The following is a 21,231-nucleotide window of genomic DNA, read 5'->3' as shown; positions in this document are numbered from 1 at the left end:
CCCTGGAAAGTGGGTATTATCCTCATTTTGAAAATGAAATTTCTGAAATTCAGAACTGAATTAAATTTTCTAGGATCTCACAGATATGAAATAGCAGAGCTGTAGGTCAAACCCAAGTTTAGCTGACTCCAAAGTTTATGTTGTGAGCCACTAGGCTCTACTACTTCTAGGCAGTGAATTAAGAAATGATAATTACATAAATCATAACCAGAGCTGTAAGTCTAATAAGTAGTGATTACTCATCATGAAGAACTGTTAAGAATCTAGTTCTATGGAACTAGGTGCATAATCAGCAACTGATTTCTCCTTCAATTAAATCTACCACAAATTCTCCCACCAGGAATGATTTCACTGAACCCCATCATAATAAGCAACTTCTTGAGAAGTATCCTAAATTACACACAGTCCACAGTCATTTTCATCTGGCCACTATCTATACAGCCACTTTAACATGTCACTTTATCATGGTCACTGTAGACAGTTGCACTTTATGAATAAAACAAAACAGGTCACTTTTATCCAAATTAAGTAATTTATTGATTCCTTCAAAAAATATGTACTAAGAATGAACTATGCACAAGGCACTGCTGTAGGCTGTCGAGAATGACAAACAAGAACCATGCTGTCCTGGGTCTTATGAATGAGACTCAGGGGAGGCAAAAATAAATTAATATTATTTCAGACAGTGACGAGAGCTATAAAATATGTGAAGGATCTGGGAATGGTTTGGTTATAGAAAACCAAGGGGACACTAATTTAGAATGAATGATGGGGTCAGGTCTCACTGAGTCTGGCAGGCTGAGAAGTAGCTAGCCATGTAAAAGAAAAGGGGAAAATGTACTTGTCAAAGGAAAAGAAAATGCAGAGGCACCAGAGCAGTAAACAGTTCACTTATTTGAATAACATAAAGAAAGTTTTTCCATCTGCCATCAGAGTAAGCTGGAAAAGAGAAGCAAGGAATGAAGTTAGAGAAAATTAGAAAGGTAGGGGCCAGATCACACCAGATATTATATATAGTGTGACTTTATAATGTATTTTCAAAATAAATGCTCATTTGGGATGGAAAGGAATGCTTTCAATAACTTCACCAGGACAACAGGTATAAATCAGGAATTTCCCAGACCAATTAGGACTTATAGTTACTTCACTTACATGCCTGGGAAAGAAGTTTGAATATTATTCTAGTACAGTTGTGAACCCTTGCATGATTTTAAACAGGAAAGTGATATGGTTTGATTTACATTTCATAATGATCATTTTGCCTACTATGTGAAGCTTAACTTCTGAGATGGGAGATTGGTTTTAGAGGGTATTGGAGTAATCCTGATGAGCGGTAATGGCTTGAGTGATTACAGTGGCGATGCTTAAAATTCTTCATGATGAATTATTAACATTTATTGGACTTACTATTGCAGTGCAGGTTCTGATTTATGTAATTACCATTTCTTTATTCATGGTCAGAAATCATAGAGCCTAGTGGTTAAGGGCAAAACCTTTAGAATGAGTTAAACTTGAGTTTGACTCCTAGCTCTATTACATCATCGCTGCAAGATTTTAGGAAGATTCTATGTCCTTTTTGGGATACATTTTGTAGATAGCATAGACAAGACATGGCTTGGTTATAGTGGTAAGGAAGTGTCAAGAATAAAAATGACCACTAGGTTTTTGGCTTTAATCTCTGGGTGAATGGTGATGATATTTGATTATTTGGGGGAAGAAAAAAACTGGCAGAGGAGTAGATTTTAGAAGATAATGGGACGTGGGTAGAATCAAGTGTCTATTTTTGGTTGTGTTAAGTTTGCGATGCCTGTTAAAAATACAAGTGGATTCTCTTCCGGGTGCCTGCCCATGCAAAAAAAAAAATACATGTGGAGATAACAAATAAATAGCTGTGATATATTCATTTTTTCTGTTCAGAACAGTTTTGTAGCAGTGTTATCTTGTATCCTAGATAAACAATTTTAAACAACATCCAAATATTCTATTAAAATGATTTGTCACTCAGCAACGTTGGTTATATTTTGTTTTCACTCTCTGGTGTTTGAAATCACTAATATTACCATTTGCCTTCCTAGGAAAGTATAGACCTGGGTGAAATCATGTTTTCCCTTTGTTATTTGCCTACTGCTGGGCGCATGACACTGACAGTCATCAAGTGCAGAAATCTGAAGGCTATGGATATCACTGGTTCCTCGGGTATGTATGCAATCAGCTAGCAGATTAGAGCACTTTCCCCAATAAAATATTCCATATCTAAAATTACATATGTCTATTGAATTGTTAAGTCCATTTTTCAATAGAGGCACTATAAAGGGAGAAAAAAAGGATTACAAATTAAGTTGCTCTAATTTCTCTCTTTTCTTTACATAATATTATGAAATTTGCATGTTATTATATAGATTTAAGCTCTTTCTCGTAAAAAATTTAATTTCCTCCACTTCCCCACTTCCAGTTATTTGCTTTTCAAGGAAGATTCTTGGATTTTATGCCATTCACTTCAAACTTGAATTACTCTGTGAGTGAAAACCATATGAATACATGTTTTCATTGAATTTATTTCCCTTACCTAGACTGCAGAGATAAAACCTATGTTTTAAGACCACCATTTTCATTTGCATTCTTGCCTCCTTTCTAATTAAAAATTTAGACATCTGTAGGGAATATGAAGAAACAATAATGTAAATGAATCTTTTTTGATATTTCTTTAAAAAATTCTTGAAGAAATTTTTTATTATGCTAATTTAAATAAAGAGGTAAGCCATATCATGCTGCTTTATCCCTGCATTTAACTCACTGCCATTTGGGGACTTACTTATAGCTTACTATGTGAACTTTAGCACAGCTCTATGGAACAAAAATGATAAGGTCAGAGTAGGGACATGAATAGGCATTTGTTGAATTAAGCAAAAATAAGAAATGAAAATGGAGGTATATTAAAGAAGACATTTGGAGGTAGGGAGTAAGTGACCTATAATTTTGTGTTCCTCAGAATAAAAAAGAACTAAATTCCATTACAAAAACAATGAGAGAACTATGTAAATTTTGATGTGGAAAATGAATTTAATATTTTGCTCCCTTCTGTGTAAGAATGGGGAAGGAATTTCAGTATATATGTATGTATTGCTAATATTTGCATAGACAGTAGATTAATACACAAAAACTAAGAGATTCAGTGGAATGGGAACAAGTACAAATGAGACATGTCAGAGTAAAAATCTGTATAATTTTAAACTCTGAACTATGTCATGAATTATCTATTCATTTTTTTATTTGCAATACATAGCTCATATATAAAGATAGAACAGAAAAAAAAATTCCATACTTATTTTGGTGAAAAAGTCTTGGGTCAGTATCTTGGTTTGTAAGGGCTGCTGTAACAAAGTACCAGAAACTGGATGGCTTAAAACAAGACAATAAGAAATGTATTGTCTTACATTTCTGGAAACTAGAAGCCCAATATCAGCTGCTGGTAGGGCAGGGCTCCCTAATGCACCTCAAGGGAAGCATATGTTCCTCTAGTGCCTTCTGGCTGGAAATCCTCAGGGTTCTATGTCTGCTTCAGTTTTCTGCAGCCATCTTCCCTCTCTCTGTGTTTAACTTGCCTCTTCTTATAAGGACGCCAGTCATGTATTGAAAATTAAGGTCCATCCTAATTCATTTTGTCTTCCTTAACTAATAGCATCTTCAAAGATCCTATTTCTAAATAACGTAGCGCTCATAGGATCAGGGGTTAGGGCTTGAACATGTCTATTTGGGGGACACAATTCAACCCATTATAGTCAGTAAATGTTGAAGAATTTAAGATAAAAGAGTGTACTTGGTAAATTATTGTTTGTCCTACTCATTCTGCCATGTATCAAAAGGGATCAAACTCTGAGACAAGCAAATAGCATCAAAGTTGTAATTAAGGACAAGATTACTTTTTATTCATATGAAGCTTTTCATCAGAAGAATGCGTGCTTTGAGAACATCACCTCATTAATTCTCACAATAGGCTTTTGAATCAACTAAGGAGCCAGTAAATTATCCTTGTCACCAGTAGATAAATGCAGTCAGAGATGAGATGGGGGTAGCAAAAAAAAAAAAATCAACCATGCCTCATTCCCTTTGCTAATGAGAAGGCCTGGGACTGAGGGCTCATACACACACACACACACACACACACACACACACACACACACACAAAATGAATTTCTTCCTTAGAAAATACTGCCTATTATTAAAAAGATGATAAAATAAATGTGAAACAGTCCTTGAGCACTGCCTTTGAACCTTGTTTGCCTCTATAAACCCTATTTCCAGCCACAAAATACCTTCCCCCCCAATTATGGGGATGCTAATAAAATTTACAGTTACTTTTTAAAAATCACCAACCTGCTCAAATAAATTAATATTGCCATCCTATTGGCTTATTTGAAGGGAATAAAATGTACATGGGAAAAACAGAGAAAAAGAGGTGGTGGTGGTACTTTCAGAGCGTGGCCAGAATGAAAAGAAAATTAGTGAAACTAGAGCAGACACTGATTGGTGTATCCCTCTAGCATGCTCACCCCATGCAACATCCCTCTCAAAGCCTTATCTCCTTTTTTTTTCTTTTTTTTTTGCATGGGCAGGCACCAGGAATAGAACCCAGCATGGCAGGTGAGAACTCTGCCTGCTGAGCCACTGTGGCCTGCCCCTTGTCTCTTTTTAATAAAAAGAACAAAGTAAGGCTTTAAAAATGTTGGTAGGCTCCAAACTATATGAACCTTTCTACCTAAAAGTGGCAGGAGTAAGAGCGTAAGGATCAAATAAATTGGGGCAAAACAATTGCTTGATCCTTTTTCATCCATAAAAATAGAGCTCAGCTGAATTTTGTAATAAATCATTGTGATGATAATTTATTCTACCTGAGCTCCTTATCAAGTCCCAACACTATGACTGTACAATAATACCTTCAGGACTACATTCTCTCAAAATCAGTTCTAGCAAAATATATTCTCAAATAGCTGTGACTCAAAGAAGCTTGACAGCTCTGGGCTGGCTCTTCAGAAATGAGTCGTTTTTCTCTCCTATATTGAAAACAGTGAGATCAAATTAATTATTTTCCGGTCTATTCAAGATAATTTACTTACACTTAAAATAAGAAGTCTTCGAGATTCTGTCATTCTAAGTAACTCAGATGAATTTAAATCTGGTGACACTAAAAGACCTAATATATACCTCCTCTTTTCTTAGTAAAAATTGAATTAACTACAGTTTTACTTATGTGCTGTACTAATACTTTCGTTATAATAAAACTACCTTCCCACTTTCAGATCCTTATGTCAAAGTGTCTCTGATGTGTGAGGGGCGAAGATTGAAAAAGAGGAAAACAACCACAAAGAAGAACACTCTGAACCCTGTGTACAACGAGGCCATTATTTTCGATATCCCCCCAGAGAACGTGGACCAGGTCAGCCTCTCCATTGCGGTCATGGATTACGACAGGTAAATTTATCAGTATACTGACTAATAGTCTCATTTAGTCTAACGCAGGCAGAATTTAGTTTTTCATGTTATTTACTGCAAAAATAAATTTTAATTTAAGTTGGAAGAGGGGAAATGATTCAGGCAAAATAATCACTTTTTTATGTTATAGTCTTTTTTTTTAAAAAAAGAAGTTATTCTTAAATTGATGAACAGGACACCTGGAGCCAGTGAATGAATAGACCCAGAAGCAGTATTGAATAAGTTATAGGAAGTACTGTTGTGAAGCTTTTTCACAGTAATAACAAGGATTCAGCAGATTTTGTTTTCCCAATTTGCCTGGAATATGAATATCTTGAATCTTGTCTGAGCTCTGTCATTAACTCTGTATAATGGCAAGTTATGTAATCTCTTTGGGAATCACTTTCCCCCACCCCCACCCCATTGTAAAACATTAGCAGTATATGGAGCCATCAGCAATAAGCATTGAAAGGGAAAGTGAATACTGATGTGATAGGGTTACAGTCTTGATGCCTTCACATTGACCTTAAAATATTGCTTTTTGTATAGGTCTTCCAGCTCACAGACGTTGAGATGCTTCTTTCATAGAATAAATCCCAAACTTCCCCATGCTGCTCTGAAGATTCTTCATGATAGGGGTCCTAACTTGGCTCTCCCACTATTCCCTTGTCTTAAATGCATCCCTGCCCTACCCCCACTTTACATATCTGGTCCCAAGGGCCCGGCAGCCCTGCCCAAGTCAGCACTTTTGTTAACTCTTTCTCAGTTGACCAACTTCTTCTTCTAGACTCTAGCCTCTTGTTCCACTACAACTTCATATCTCTTATTTGGCTCTTACTATATACTTTTTATTGTTTTGCTTTTCGTATTCACAATTTTTTGGAAAGGATTACTGTTACCTTTAACCTACAAAATTATCGGCACCTGGACAGTGACTTACAAATTAGTTTTATTCGAATGATGACACAAGTGGTACAGAACAAACATATACAAATACTCAAAAAAAGTGTCCATTTTATAGTATCATGAAAATGGTTGTAACCAGGACTCTAAAACCTAGGAGCATTACTATTCCATCAATCTGACTCAGAGCTAGGAAAACCAAGCATTGAAATATGAAATTACTCACACCATCTATTCAAAATGAATTTATATCAAAGTACAAAAAAATGAATATTTATGCTTCATGTATGTGTTTGAGGGTGAGTATAGAGAGAGAAAGAAAGCAAACAGAGAGAGGACACTTTAGTTGTAATTTCAAACTCTTAAAAATGTTATGAATGTTTTTATCGGCAGTGCTTACCTTACTTTAGCAATTACCTCTATTGATTTCTCACAGCAACGATTGCAGGTAGGTAAAATTGAGCATTTGTAGCTCTGACAATTTTTTTAATGGCTTCTGGTGATCATTAAAACAAAATGATAAAAAGATTTTGATTTCTAAAAAACTGTTTGAGGAACTTCATAGTGAAGAAAGTGACACTAAACATGTATCTCTAGGTCAGTGACAGATGACAGTATTGAAATGTCCTGAAGTCATCTTCAAAGTCTCCTCAGAAATATGTGTCAAAATAACCCAAAAGAAACTCTTCTAAGTACCATTCGTTCTTGGGAAACAACTTACCACATTCATTCTTGAGTTTCCTGTCCTGATTCAAAACCTACCTCTGCCTCTAACTGTGTGTCTTAAGTCCGGCCAGTTCCTTATCATCTGGTTGTGCAGCTTCCGGATCTGAAAAAGGAGATGGTAATAATAATAATATCCATGGTTATAGGGTGAGGATTAAGTGAGTCAGGCCATTTAAATTACTTAGAACAGTGTCTGGCACACAACAAGCTCTCAAATATATTAATTATTTTGACATTGCTATGAAAACACGACATGCATTGGAAATTGGAAATGGAATCCATTAGGCTCCGTTGCTGTACAATATTAAATCAAATGCCATCTGAACATTGCCCTGCTTGGTTTAATTGTAGTGCAAGTGGGAGCATACACCTGATAGATCATTTAGAGTCAATTAAATGTGGTCACACGCAAGAAACTGGGTGATGTACTCTTGGTGAGAAATCTAAACATCATTAAAAGCATTAAGCATTTGGGGGGTGGGAGTGAATGAGGTGTGAATTATATCATTTAAACTTAATAGGACTGCTTCCAAGAAAGGAACTCATCATATATGGAAGGACAAACAGGCATTCTCATTCTCACTATTTTAATGATCATGAAAATGTAATCAAATTAGAGAGCTCTAAAATGCTTTGGGTGTGCTCCTTATATAGATCCACTTTTGAATTCTGATCCTCAGTAAGATTTTTCATTTAATCTGAAGAAATTAAATCTGTAAAATCATCTAGAACCTGTAGCAAAATCTCATGTTTTAATCATATGTTTAAAATTTTACAAAGATGTGTGAAACTCTCTTTATCTTTGAATGCCTGAAATGAAAGTGTAATATTCTATGACCTGCAGGGTAGGACACAATGAGGTCATAGGTGTGTGTAGAACTGGATTGGATGCTGAGGGTCTTGGGCGAGACCACTGGAATGAAATGCTGGCCTATCACCGAAAACCAATAACACACTGGCACCCCTTGGTGGAGGTAAGCCCTGTGCTTTCCAGACATCTACTCCCTTTATTATCTTTTGCTTAAATGTTATTTTTCTGCTAACATTTATATGAAGATTTATGTAGTCACCTGCATTTTTGTTAACAGACGTTACTCTTGCTTTTGTCCCACAGTTTCTAATATCTAGTATTCAAAGATCTGTATGTCCAGTAGTATTTTAAACACCACTAGACTTTCTGGGTTGATATTCCCCCTGCACAATAAGCCCTTAAAACCCTAATTCTGTTCGCTTTGCAAAGCTTGAGAACTTACATCAAATGAATGGTGGAACAATCTAATAAATGTGTTAGTAACTGGAATTTGAAATTGGTGCTTCTATTTTTTTTTAGAACAACCACTTCACCTAAAGCTCCCCAGTTGCCCTAAATAGATATACTGTCACCAAATGCAACTCTTCTGTTTAAGAGACAGGTATATCTTCCCCAATTGTGGTCAGGAAAAAAAAAAAAACTGCTCACAATTTTTTTAAATATTGAAGAGTCAGCTTGTCTGAGTTCAAAGCTTCACTCTACTGTGTGACTGTGTAATATGGTTTTTGGCAGGTTACTTTAACCTCTCATAATAGTAGTAAACACACAGAGTAAGACTAAACAAAATACTGAACATTAAGTGTTTTATGCCGAGTATGGGGCAATGTACGTTATTATTATAACTATCATTAATAGTTACATTAACCCAAAGTATTTCAACCCCAAGCTGGGTTTTCTGTCAGACTTTTAACCATGAAGTTTGTTGTCAATTTACTCAGTACACGATGTTGCTAGCCTGAATGGTTTTCTCTCCCAAAGACAATTGCTGGAGCTTCTTGAAGAGGCAGCTTGGCACAGGAATGTGTAATAGATAGATGTTATGCAGTTCAATAAAGAGAATCATTATAATGACTACTCAGTGACTAGATACTCAGCAACAGTGACTGTTCTAGTTTGCTAGCTGCTGGAATGCAATATACCAGAACCAGAAGGCTTTCACAAACGGGAATTTAAGAAGTTACAAGTTAATAGTTTTTAGACCATGGAAATGTCTCAATTAAATCAAGTCTATGGAAATGTCCAATCTAAGTCATCCAGGGAAAGATACCTTGATTCAAAAAGGCCCAGGAAGTTCAGAGTTTTTCATCTGGAAACGCACATGGAAAACATGGTCAGGGTTTCTCTTTCAGCTGGAAGGGCACGTGGTGAAGATGGCATCATCTTTGAGTTTCTTCTCCAGCTCCCCAGGTGGTGTTTCCTTTCTTCATCTCCAAAAGTCTCTGGCTTGTAGACTCTCTACTTTGTGGTTCTGTGGCATTCTCTGTTGTGGCTTCCTTGTGGCTCTGTTATTTTCTGCTCTCTCTGAACCTCCAGCTTTCTCCAAAAGGTTTCCTCTTTTCTAGGATTCCAGTAAAGTAATCAAGACCCACCTGGATTGGTTGGAGACACGTCTCTATCTATCCAGTTTAACAACCACTCTTAAGTCACATCTCCAAGGCGATAAGCTAATTAAACTTTCCAACATACAGTACTGAATAGGGATTAGAAGAAACTGCTTTACACATAGGTTTAGGATTAAAACATGGCTTTTCTAGGGTACATACATCCTTTCAAACTGGCACAGTGTCCTTCTCTCGTTCTGGCACCAAGCACTGGTTTGTATGGGAGAGACTACAGTGTAATCAACTGTTAGAAGACCTAGGTTCTAATTTCAGCTTTAGTTACAAGAAAATGACTTTGGTTAGGTGACTCAGGATGTTACAGGGAAAATTGGATGAATATTGTATGAACTTTTCATGCTCAGATGACAGAAGGTGAACTGTCATAGATAAATTACCTGCCTATATGTGAATATTCCAAGTCTTCACCTCCTCTTTTAATTTAAATCATAATAGACACATAAACATTCTCTCTCTGTCTGTCACACACACACACACACACACACAAACACACACATACCAGACACACTTTCATACAGCCTCTTCTCTGTGTGTATTTCCAAAGTATAGACAAGTATATTTTCTGAATAGTCGAAAATGTCTTGGGAAAGTTGCATTTCGTGTCAACAGTGTATATTGTTTAAGGTATATCCTATTGCTTATTGTATAGTTAATACAATTTTCCTGGATCTTATCATTATTTATATTGAAAGTTCAAACAGTAAACACTATTTCTAAGAATCTAGAATGAAGGGATGCCTTCATGGATGGGTAACCACAATGAAGAGAGAGCTAGGTTCTAATCCTTGCTCCTCTAGCTCTCTAAGCCTGGGTAGGTCTCTTAATCTGCTGCAGCTGCATTTCTCTGTATTTAATAAAAACATAAATTCATGTCTCTACCTAATTCACAGGAATGATGTGAGGAGAAAAGAGATAACTGTGAATAATCATTTTAAACTAAGAGGAAAGATTCTGCATGACCCAAGGCATATTATAATTACTTCTAACTCTGTTTAATAAATAAGCTGCATATGTTTAGCCAATGAAAGGGAGTTATGGAACAGATGCATATTTGTGTCAGAGAACATGAAGGCACTTTTCTACCATAATAAGATATGCAAGAAGAATAAATCACAATATGGGCATCAGAAAAGGATACCAACAATTTTTTTAGTAACTGAATAACAACTGGGACTATAAAATTATTAAAATGTGTTTTCTCCCCAAAAAAAAAAAAAAAGGCTCCCTTTTCTAATCCCTGCTCCTGTGTTCATTGGTCAAACAGAAAACATGAACTAGAACATAGAAACCTAAGAACTGGCTGGGTTTTGCATTGTGGGAAAGTGATGACTGTCAAATTATGTATGTTCTTGATAGAAGAGGTAAAATTGAGAAAGGAACAATAACTCAAGAGCTGAGTAAGTTTGGGGGGACAGTGACTGAAACATCATTTAGAAAACCTGGTTATTTCTATCTAGATAATCAAATGATGATTCTGCTGTAATTCGACTTTTTAATACACATAGATATTTAGGGACCTAGACAAATTATTCTTTATCATTTACAGTCCTGTCCGCAAAATCCAGTCTTTCTTCTCACATTAATTGACTTTATAAAAATCACCTCCTGCCTTGGAGCAAATGAAATGCAGTCCATTTCATCCAGAACCTCTTATTGCTCTCATCTAGCAATCACCTCCCTGCTATAGTAAATCATCAATTATTTTACCAAAAGAAATAAAAAGTCATAAAATGCAAACTTAATGTGCAGTTATCCACAGTCTCTGTACAGTGCTGCCTCTGTGTAATATCTATGCATTGTGCTCTGCATGTATCTCTACAAGTTGCTTGTGTCACCTCCTGTACCTGAGAAGGTAAGTTCCGAGGGGCATGAGGAGTTGTGTACATCTTCTCTTTCAGAGATTCACACAGTGTGGGTGAATATGCAGAATGAAAAAGTAGCAAAAGTGACCGACTGCTATTTTTCTGCACTAGATCGTTTATTGTGAAATTAATGTCTTTCAGTTACCTGGCCGGGCAACCAGTTTTGATAGTCAAGGATCCTGCTCATCTCCCAAACCACCATCCACACCATAATGCCTCCAAAACCAGGTCATTCTAACAAGAATGTCGGACTATGTGTGCATCAGATCAGAAATAATGTAGAAGGCTTGATTTCCTCATTTAAAATCTGTCCATGGCAATGAACAAATTTTCTGTGCAGATCTTTCCATTTACTTTTTTTGTCTATTTATTAACTTTGACTATCTTGAAATATTTTACTTGAACACAAATAGTCCCTAGTTACTTAAAACTAATTTAATTTTCATGGCATATATCTATTAATATGAGTGTTTTAATTATTTGCATAAACCAAGGAATAAGTTTAAACCCACACTTATCTAAAATTTAATACAGTTATTCTATTAAATTTTATAAATATTGTATAAAGTAGCACATGTCATATGTATGATCCTGATTGGGTTATAAGTATATTCATTTACAGTTGTGCACATGGTTCTATGTAAGCTTTAATGGAAAATTTGAATTTACACAGCATTAAATTACAGAGCAATCAAATTAATGTCACTTATCTGATGATATAATTTTCCTTCATTCTTAGCAAATTGTTTGTTTGGGGAGGTTTGGCTCTGCCAAACTCCAAAATTTTGCATTTCAAGTTTGTTCTTTAAAACATACAGATAAAACTGTAAATTTAAAGAACTATTTTGAATATGAATTTAAGAAGTCATATTTAGTAGTTGGAAAATGAAGGGTCAGCCACTTTGGCTACTATTTTATACTGTCTCAGTGTTATATTAGCTCAAGCATCTGTTGAACTGTTTAACTGATATTTTAAACATTCTAATAATGATTAATCTCAAATGTAGCATTAGTATTCCTAAGTGAATAGAATCAAAACTTGCTCATTTTTTTGTTATGTTTGTAAGGTTCTCAAGTACTGTGACACGTAATTTTTTGTGACATGAAGGTATAATGTAGATCATATATTCCTGACACACCACACGAACAGACACCAAAGCAACAAAACTGTCTGTGCCCATTGTCGCTTCGCATAGAGTAATAGTGACTTTAACGCAGTCAGAAACTAATCATTGGCATTGAGTATTTTCCTAAAGAGGGTGGACTTATTTTTCAACAAACTATAGAAATGTACCATAAATAATTTAACTTCAACATTTAATAAAAATAAACAAATTAACTCTCAAGGCCGAGACCTACAGTCCTTTCACGAAAGGCGTTTGCTACCGTAAGGATCAAGGATGAGGCTACTAGTCGTAAAAACTATGCAAATGTTTTTACAAGACAGAACTTTTTTTAAAATCAGGTCAGCTTTTTATTGTCTTACTTCTGGGTCCTATTAGGAGGGGGCTATTGAATTGCCCCAACTTTATTTTTGAGATGTGCAGTATGGAAAATGTGTATTTCAGACTTATCGCAAAATAGGAGATTAGGTAAAGGACCAGAAAAAAAGCAAGAAAATCTGTACTTAGAACATAACAAAAAATATATACATTAGAAAGCCTTATCATTGCGGTTACAGTGTTTTTTAGCAAAACCATTTACTTTGAAATGTTAAGAACTAAAAAGTTTTACAAGCCTTGAAATTTTGTTCGTTGGTATCTCTCATGATGGCGTTATTGTTAAGATGTAAATGTTTTATACATTCACATTTTCAAACACAATTCCACCTAAAATTTTTCAAAAATCCTTGCACCATCCTAATGAAAACATATTTTTCTAGTTAATATCTTCCCATTGAAACTACTAGAAAACACCTGTTGTAAAATAGTTGGCTTCTTTTTGAAGGCTAAAAGAACTGCTTGCTATAAGCAGCATTATTGAAGCTGATGCTTCTGTTTTTGAAATTCTTCATTTTATTGAGAAATAAAAATATGTCACATTGTCAAATGGGAAGACAAGTTATTAATAGAGTACCATTTTTGGAAATAACTTTTATTGGTAGATGTAGCTGCAGCTTAAAACAAATCAGCAACTACATTTCCTAAGTGGGCCTAACACTTATTTCCACCCCAAAACATATTTTAAGGACTTATTCATCTTTCAAAGCCCTTGCTTTTCTGTGCTACCTAAATAGAAAAAGCCAATGCTTGTGATGACAAAATGCAAACACCCAGCCATTCAGGAAACATTTATTTGCAAAGTGTAGATTAAAATAAGTTTTTAAAGAAATTAAAAAATATTGTTTTCTGGAGTTTAGAATAAAATTGACATGCTAGAATGTTTTTTAACCTATATGAGAGATTAAAGAGAGGAGAGTCTCCACAATTCATCTTTCATGCAATACATGAGAGAGGCTTATCCCGTTGATAAAACATGGTCAGTTAAAGTAACAGTTTAGATTATAAAAATATAATCCTACTACTTTTGCTACAACAGATGCATGCTCAACACAACCTCGCTTCCATATGCACATAATTTATTCTCTTTCTGTTTGTGATTAAAGATGGATTATTTTTAGTTTCCGTATTTAAATAAGATTAAGTGTTAGGAAGTCCCCACTAATATGTGTGGGATACCACATTTTAATGACAGCACTGACAAATTATGAACTTGTAGCTTAGGTGTAGAATGAATATCTAATTTCAGGGAATTATTCAGGGACTTACCAAATATATATCTAGAAAAAAGGAGTAAGTGTAGATTCATTAGCACAACAACACTGTTTTTGTTTCTGTTTTTGTTTTTATCCACTTCACCAACAAGTAGTCAGGAGAATGAGTAAACTGAACCTGAAAAGAATGTTATTAAATGTTTGTATAGTAACAATCTTCACAAAAATCTGAATTTTTTTTACACTGGGTTTCTAATGTTTTTCTTGACAAATCTAACTTTCTGTGTCAGACCAGCCCTGTGTTTCTACTACATTTTACATGTAAAAAACCATAGAAGTAATACATTCCCAGTCCAATAAAAAATATCAATAGAACAAGTGCCAGGGAAATAGAGATGGAAATGCAAAACCAAGCACCTACTGCTTATGCAGTTTTGGGAAGTGTGTGCTTGCTCTAGCTACTGCAGGGAGATCACAACTGATCAATACTGAACTCAGGTTTTAGATAAAAGCAAACACATTTGAACGTATTTGGTTGTAATAGTTAATTGACATCCCCAACTGTGTTTATTCTCTTATAAGGTTTACTATTTTAAAACTTTGCATACTCAAAGAGATCAGTCTCTCAAAGCTTTTATTTAATGATAGCTTCAAAAATGAAAAAGCTAAATTTACACTCTTGAATCAACTTTTGCTATCCATAAAACAAAATATTACTTGTTTATTTCAAAATCAGTTTCTAAGTGAGCCAAAGATTACGACAAATAAAGAGATACAGAATTTTAACATTGGACATAGGGTAATTTCGTTGCCTCTTTAAAAAGAGCACTTGATATTATTTAAGAATGTATATTTTCATGGACTGGAGTTCCAATGGAGCTAAACATTTAATATTCTACCATCTTAATAGTGATTATTGTTATGCTCTAGAAGAAGGAGACATTTTTCTAATCAACTATGTAATAAAAACCTGGGGGGTTGAAAAGAATTTATGAAAATCATTCTATCTCTACTAAATTTATATAGAATGTAGAGATATGTTTTCTTCATAACTTGTTTTCAAGCAACTCTGGTTGAGCTAAGGTACTTACTTGGTCTAAACTTTTGTAATGTTTAGGCTAAGAATTTATTATCGCCACTGAGAAATTATTTGAAAGCACTAGAAAGTGAAATAATTTAAAATATTAATTAAATCATAGTTAAAGAAAGCTGTTAAAACATATAAAAATAAAGTATTAAGATGCAAAATAACAAACCTCCTTTATATTTTATATTAGAGGAAAATGAATCCACCATTGTCAAAAACCCAAACACACTGCATTTTAATAGTTACTCAGTGACAATTGCTCAGGATATGATTCATCTGAACCTATCATAAGGACTTATTATTTAAAAGAAAGTAATGAGTTTATATTTTACATGTGAAAGAGAGCTAACTTAATGCTATTTCCACTATTATTCAGTAATACTCTTTAAGGCAGGAATTTCCCATTTCATTAAAAGATTTTTCCTATATTTACTTGATCTTATATTAATTAAAGTGAATAGTAATTTAAATAAAAGATATATTGGCAATTCCTTGTTATCTGCCATTAAAGTTAACCAAAATGCTGTGTGTTTGAACACGGACAGTTCATTAGTATTCAGTTCTAGTATTTTCTCATCTAAGTAAAAAATTGCCTTCATTTTCATCTTGTTCATCATAAAGATCAGTAAACAAGGTTTGACTTGGTTGAATGACAATATAATGCTATAGATGCTTAAAAGCAGAACACTAAATTAAGAACTGAGATGGCATTCGACACAGATTTATTGAGTACAAACATTTTGAATAATAGAAATTTTATTGAAAAACTAAGAGAAAGGATAGGTTCTCCCATGCCTAAATGATTTAAATATTCTCCTGCTGGGAGAAATTGACTAGAATAATTCTATTTTTACCTATGCTAAGACACTAGAAATGACTTATTGATAAATAGATGCCGATACTCTTAATATGGAAATGTTTTCATCCTAAACCAATATTAATTTCTTCTAAGCTCATCTGAATCATGAAGACTCTCCAAACAGCAAAACTATGCCTGCTCTTCTCAACAGAGTGGGAAAATAGGCCACTTTTTTCTGAAATTTTGTTTATTGGATATCAAGTTCTATATTATAGAGATGAGCTACAAATTGTTATGAGAAGTGAGTCTCACTGTTGGAAGGCTAATGCATTGCATGTTTGTCTTTGTTATCTTTTACAATTTTTATTTAATTTTTCTAATCTGATCAGCATAGTGTATTATGATTTCACTATGATGTTATGTACAAACTGGCCTCAGAATCGTAAGAGTTGCATAATTTATTCTATTCATATCTACATAGATCATTTTATGAATTTTGTTATAAATTTTTGGTTTTATTTTCTTTTCAAAAACTCTTCAAGCCTCCATATAAAGAACTCAGTTATTCTCAGAGTCAATAACTTCATAAATTTAGTTACTGTATAAGTACAAAGCTCTAGAAAAACTCTAATATACAAAATATTTGCATATATAGTTTGTTTCATAAACAAAAAGTCAACCCCAGTTAACATCATTCACATTAATTTGTTATTGAGCCTTCCAAGTGAGAGAAGTGATTGGGTTCGTGTGCAAAATATGGAGAAATTATAGCACACAGTGAAAGCAAGATCACTTAAAAATAAAAAGCAAAAAGGTCAAAATTAAAAACAACTCCTCACATTTTAAATGTGATAATTCTGTTAATGAATAGTCCAAGATATTTGCCAAATATTCTAAACTGGCAGAAGCCACTAAAGTTCTTCATTTTACACATGACAACAAATAATTTGGATCTATCACATTTGGTCTTTTTTGTGGTAACCTTCAGTCATTGTTCATAAGGTGACTTTTTAACTGCAGTTTATGATTTGGTACTTAGCCATTGTTCAAATTAATATCTTTGACTTCCGTATCATAGAACAGAAATTTTAAAATCTTTTGAAATTCGTGTTTCTGGCTTTTGTACATGGTAACCAGTCATTTGTGAAATTTGACAGCATATAATTGTTTTAGTTAGAACAAATGTTTTTGCAACCACATGTAAAAGATATGACACATTTCAGTATTTTTACAATGTCTTCTTTAGAGTGTGTAAACATATTTGTCAGGTTCAGATGAATTATGTAACAATGAAACCTCAAAGCTATTATGAAGTGTACAGTTTATGATTACTTTTGTAAAAGAAAATGGAAACGTACTTGAAATATAATTTTACTGTTTCATATGTATTTTGAAAAAGAAATAAAGTGATTACAAATTATTTTTGTCTTTGAAGAAAATACATTTTCCAGGTATAATTTTGAGACCTTTATACTGTTAATTTTTTTCTTCATTGATTTTAGCACCCATTGGTGGTACAGAATAATTCCTTTATTCATAGCTTAATAATTCAAACCGTATACAATTTAATAATCTTTAAATAGATATCATTTTTATCACAAAATTATTCATTTAAGCCCCTGGATTATTTCCATTAAGGAATGATGAAAGAATAACAAGTCACTTGTTACAAGAGTCCAATGACATTTATACATATTAGCTAAATTTGTTTCACCTGCAAAAGAAGTTCTAAGTCCCTAACAATATCTTAGCACGTGATCCAGTAGTTTGGCAAAACTGGTTATGTTTATTTGCTTTTCTTTGCTTCTTTGTGTTTTGTCTCAGATTTTCGAAAGTATTTTCTTAAGGAATTAAAGTATAGCAACTAGTTGAGAGCTGTTAGCACAGTACTAACTCAAGACTCAAAAGAACTCATAAATTGTTGACATCAACTATTTATGCTATTCCTAGGGTCATGGTTTTAAAAAAATAGCTCAAAGATGCAAAAGAAAAAGAAAATAGGTCTAAGCCTCTATGTAGGATGCAGGATAAAAATGAGCTGACAGTCTGACTTTTCTGCCCCAGGTTGAACTTTCTACATCCAAAAAGTGTAGAAAGCTACATGAAATCTAAGCTTCCTCCCCAGGAAGCATGTATAGTCACAAAATTAAAATATCCCCACTAACAACACATGACAGTTTCTGTATTAGTCAGGGTTCTCTAGAGAAATAGAACCAACCAGAGAGATGTGTAAATATGAGATTTATAAAGGTGTCTCATGCAACGATGGGAGTGGAAGAGTCCAGAAACCATCAGGCAAGCTGTGAAGCTGGCAGTTCTGATGAGGATCTCAATGAACTTCACAGGACAGGTTTCCTGGCTGAAGAAGTAGTGAAAAAAATCCCTTTTCCTCTTTAATAGTCCTCACCTGATTGGATTATTTTGTTTGCAGGAGACACACCCTTAATTGATCACAGTGGTAATCAACTACAGCTAAAATCAACTGGCTGATAATTTAATAAACCAGCCTTCTGATTTATCAACCAGTCAGGAAATATTGCAGCAACGGTCAGGCCAGTGCTTGCCTGACCAGACAACTGGGCACATTACCTGGCCAAGTTGACACCAGAATCTAGCCATCACAGGCTACCCTTTTCAACTTGGCAACTATACACATCACCATGAAACACGCTTAATTTCCAAATAGATGAAATAGCAGACATACGTTTCGCCAAACAATACTCAACTGTCCTGTGTACAACTTCATCTCTTCAGAATAGGGTGCAAGTCCTTACATGACATTCACTCTTAAACTTTATACCTATATCTTAAATAATATATCATGAACAACACAATTTATGTCATATGATAAGAGGAAAACAAGATATTTGCTTATGTACAAATACAAGCATAACAAAACAGGGAGGAAATATTCATATATCACAGTCCTCATTTCTATAACTGGTCATGCGGTCATAGTTGATATTTATCACTACCTTGTTCTACTACCCATCTCATGTTCCCTTTACCTTTAACAAGCACTTCAGCTGGCCATGGTTCTTTGCCAGGTGGGGTGACACAACATTCTTGAAGTTTCTAGGCCATTGGTGGTCCTGCCTGGTTTAGGTTGTTGCACTTTCCCATTGACTTTAACCACAGGGCATGGTAGGAATAAGAGATTACCTAGGGGATCTCCCGTATTCCAGGAAAACTCTTCTTTATGTGCATTGTGTAGTTGCAATCCTATTTTCCCTTGATAGTCAGGATCAATCACCCCAAACATACAGTAACCCCCTTTCATGCTGTTGATTCAGTGGCATGAGCAGTCCAGCATGGCCATGTCACAGTCTTAACATCCAGTTCAATGGAATCATCACTGTGTCTCCTGGTAGGAGCACTCCTCCTTTTGGAACTAAGACCTGCAGACCAGCAGAGCTTACGGTTTCAGGGCCAGGGAGCAAAATTTTTCTAGTGGACCACTAGGAGTAATAGTGGGTTGTGTCACTCCCATTTCCACCCTTTGATTCCTGGAACTGTGAATCCTGGGTATGGGGAAAAAGCACCATACAGTGAACACTGATTTAGAGCATACACATGTTCTCCTGGAGAACATTGCCGCAGCTCTGCAAGGTATTGTTACCTAGTGGGCATCCTAATTGGGTCATCAAAAGGCCATTTCACCATTCTATCAACCCAGCTGCCTCTGGATGATGGGGGATGTCAGAGAATTCCATGAGTCTATGCCCATTCCTGCACTTTATTTGCTGTGAAGTGGGTTCCTTGATAAGAAGCAATGCTGTGTGGAATACCATCACAGTGGATAAGACATTCTGTAAGACCATGGATGGTGGTTTTTGCAGAAGCATTGTGTACAGGGAAGGCAAACACATATCCAGAGTAGGTATCTTTCCCAGTTAGAACAAATCACTGCCCCTTCCATTATGGAAGTAGCCCAATGTAATCAACCTACCATCAAGTAACAGGCTGATCACCTCAGGGAATGGTGCCATATCAGCAACTGATTGTGGGTCTCTGCTGCTGGCAGATGGGGCACTGAGCATAGGGAGGCCTTGGTGAGTGGAAGTCCATGTTTCTGAGCCCATGCATAACCTCCATCCCTACCACCATAATCACTTCATTATTCATGAGCCCATTGGGCAATGGTAAGAGTGGTTGAAGAAAGAGGATGACTTGTATTCACAGGTTAGGTCATCTTATCCACTTGATTAGTAAAACCCTCCTCTGCTAAAGTCACACTATGATGAGCATTCACATAGGACACCAAAATATTCATGTTCTTTGCCCATACAGAAAGGTCTATCCACATATTTCTTCCCCAGACCTCTTTGTCACCAATTTTCCAATCATGTTCCTTCCCAAGTCCCTAACCATCCAGCCAAACCATTAGCAACAGCCCATGAGTTAGCATACAAATGCACCTCTGGCCAGTTCTCCTTCCAAGCAAAATGAACAACAAGGTGCAGTGCTCAAAGTTCTACCCACTGGGAGGAATTCCCTCATCATTGTCCTTTAAGGACATCCCAGAAAGGTGTTGTAGTACCACAACTGTCCATTTCCAGGTTGTACCTGCATATCATGTAGAACCAGCCGTAAAGCAGGCATGAATTTTCTCTTCCTCCATCAACTGACTGTGAGGGACTCCCCACAAGGCCATAGCTCTGGTCTGGAAAAGAGAACGTAATGTGACAGGAGTGGGCATTGGGGCCACTTCCTCATGTATCTTACTTGTGCTTTCAGGACCTGCTTGAGCCCTATCAGTTATATACCATTTTCATTTTATGATGGAGTACTGCTGTGCAAACCTAACTTTATGACTTGTTGGGTCAGACAACACACAGCTCATGATAGGCAACTCAGGTCTCATGGTAACTTGGTAGCCCATGGTTAAGCATTCAGTCTCTATTAAGGCCCAGTAACAGGCCAAGAGCTGTTTCTCAAAAGGAGAGTAGTTATCTGCAGCAGATGGTAAGGCTTTGTTCCAAAATCCTAAAGGTCTGTGTTTTGGTTCTTCTATAGGGGCCTGCCAAAGTGTCCAGAGAGTATTCCTATTTGCCAATGACACTTCCAACACCACTGGATCTGCTAGATCATATGGATCAAGTGGCAGGCAGCTTGAACATCAACCAGACTTGTCACAGAGTCTCCTCGCTTGAACAGCAACCGGACTTGTCACAGAGTCTCCTCTTTTTCTTGTCCCCACTCAAAACTATCAGCTTTTCTGGTCATTTGGTAAATGGGCCAG

General features: G+C 35.5%; 1 protein-coding gene across 1 annotated transcript in view; it reads left to right on the top strand.

Annotated features, from left to right (window-relative positions):
- Nucleotides 1-11,722, top strand: part of SYT10 (synaptotagmin 10) — a 59,149-nt gene extending 47,427 nt beyond the window's left edge. The window contains exons 4-7 of the mRNA XM_077167953.1: nt 2,076-2,196; nt 5,298-5,469; nt 7,943-8,072; nt 11,532-11,722. Coding sequence (XP_077024068.1) covers nt 2,076-2,196; nt 5,298-5,469; nt 7,943-8,072; nt 11,532-11,603 — 495 coding nt within the window. The 3' untranslated portion in view covers nt 11,604-11,722. The remainder of the gene's footprint in view (nt 1-2,075; nt 2,197-5,297; nt 5,470-7,942; nt 8,073-11,531) is intronic.
- Nucleotides 11,723-21,231: the final 9,509 nt, after the last annotated feature.

The sequence above is a fragment of the Tamandua tetradactyla genome, chromosome 7, assembly GCF_023851605.1.
Source record: "Tamandua tetradactyla isolate mTamTet1 chromosome 7, mTamTet1.pri, whole genome shotgun sequence".
Classification (NCBI taxonomy): domain Eukaryota; kingdom Metazoa; phylum Chordata; class Mammalia; order Pilosa; family Myrmecophagidae; genus Tamandua; species Tamandua tetradactyla.
This window is presented reverse-complemented; position numbering and strand designations above follow the sequence as displayed.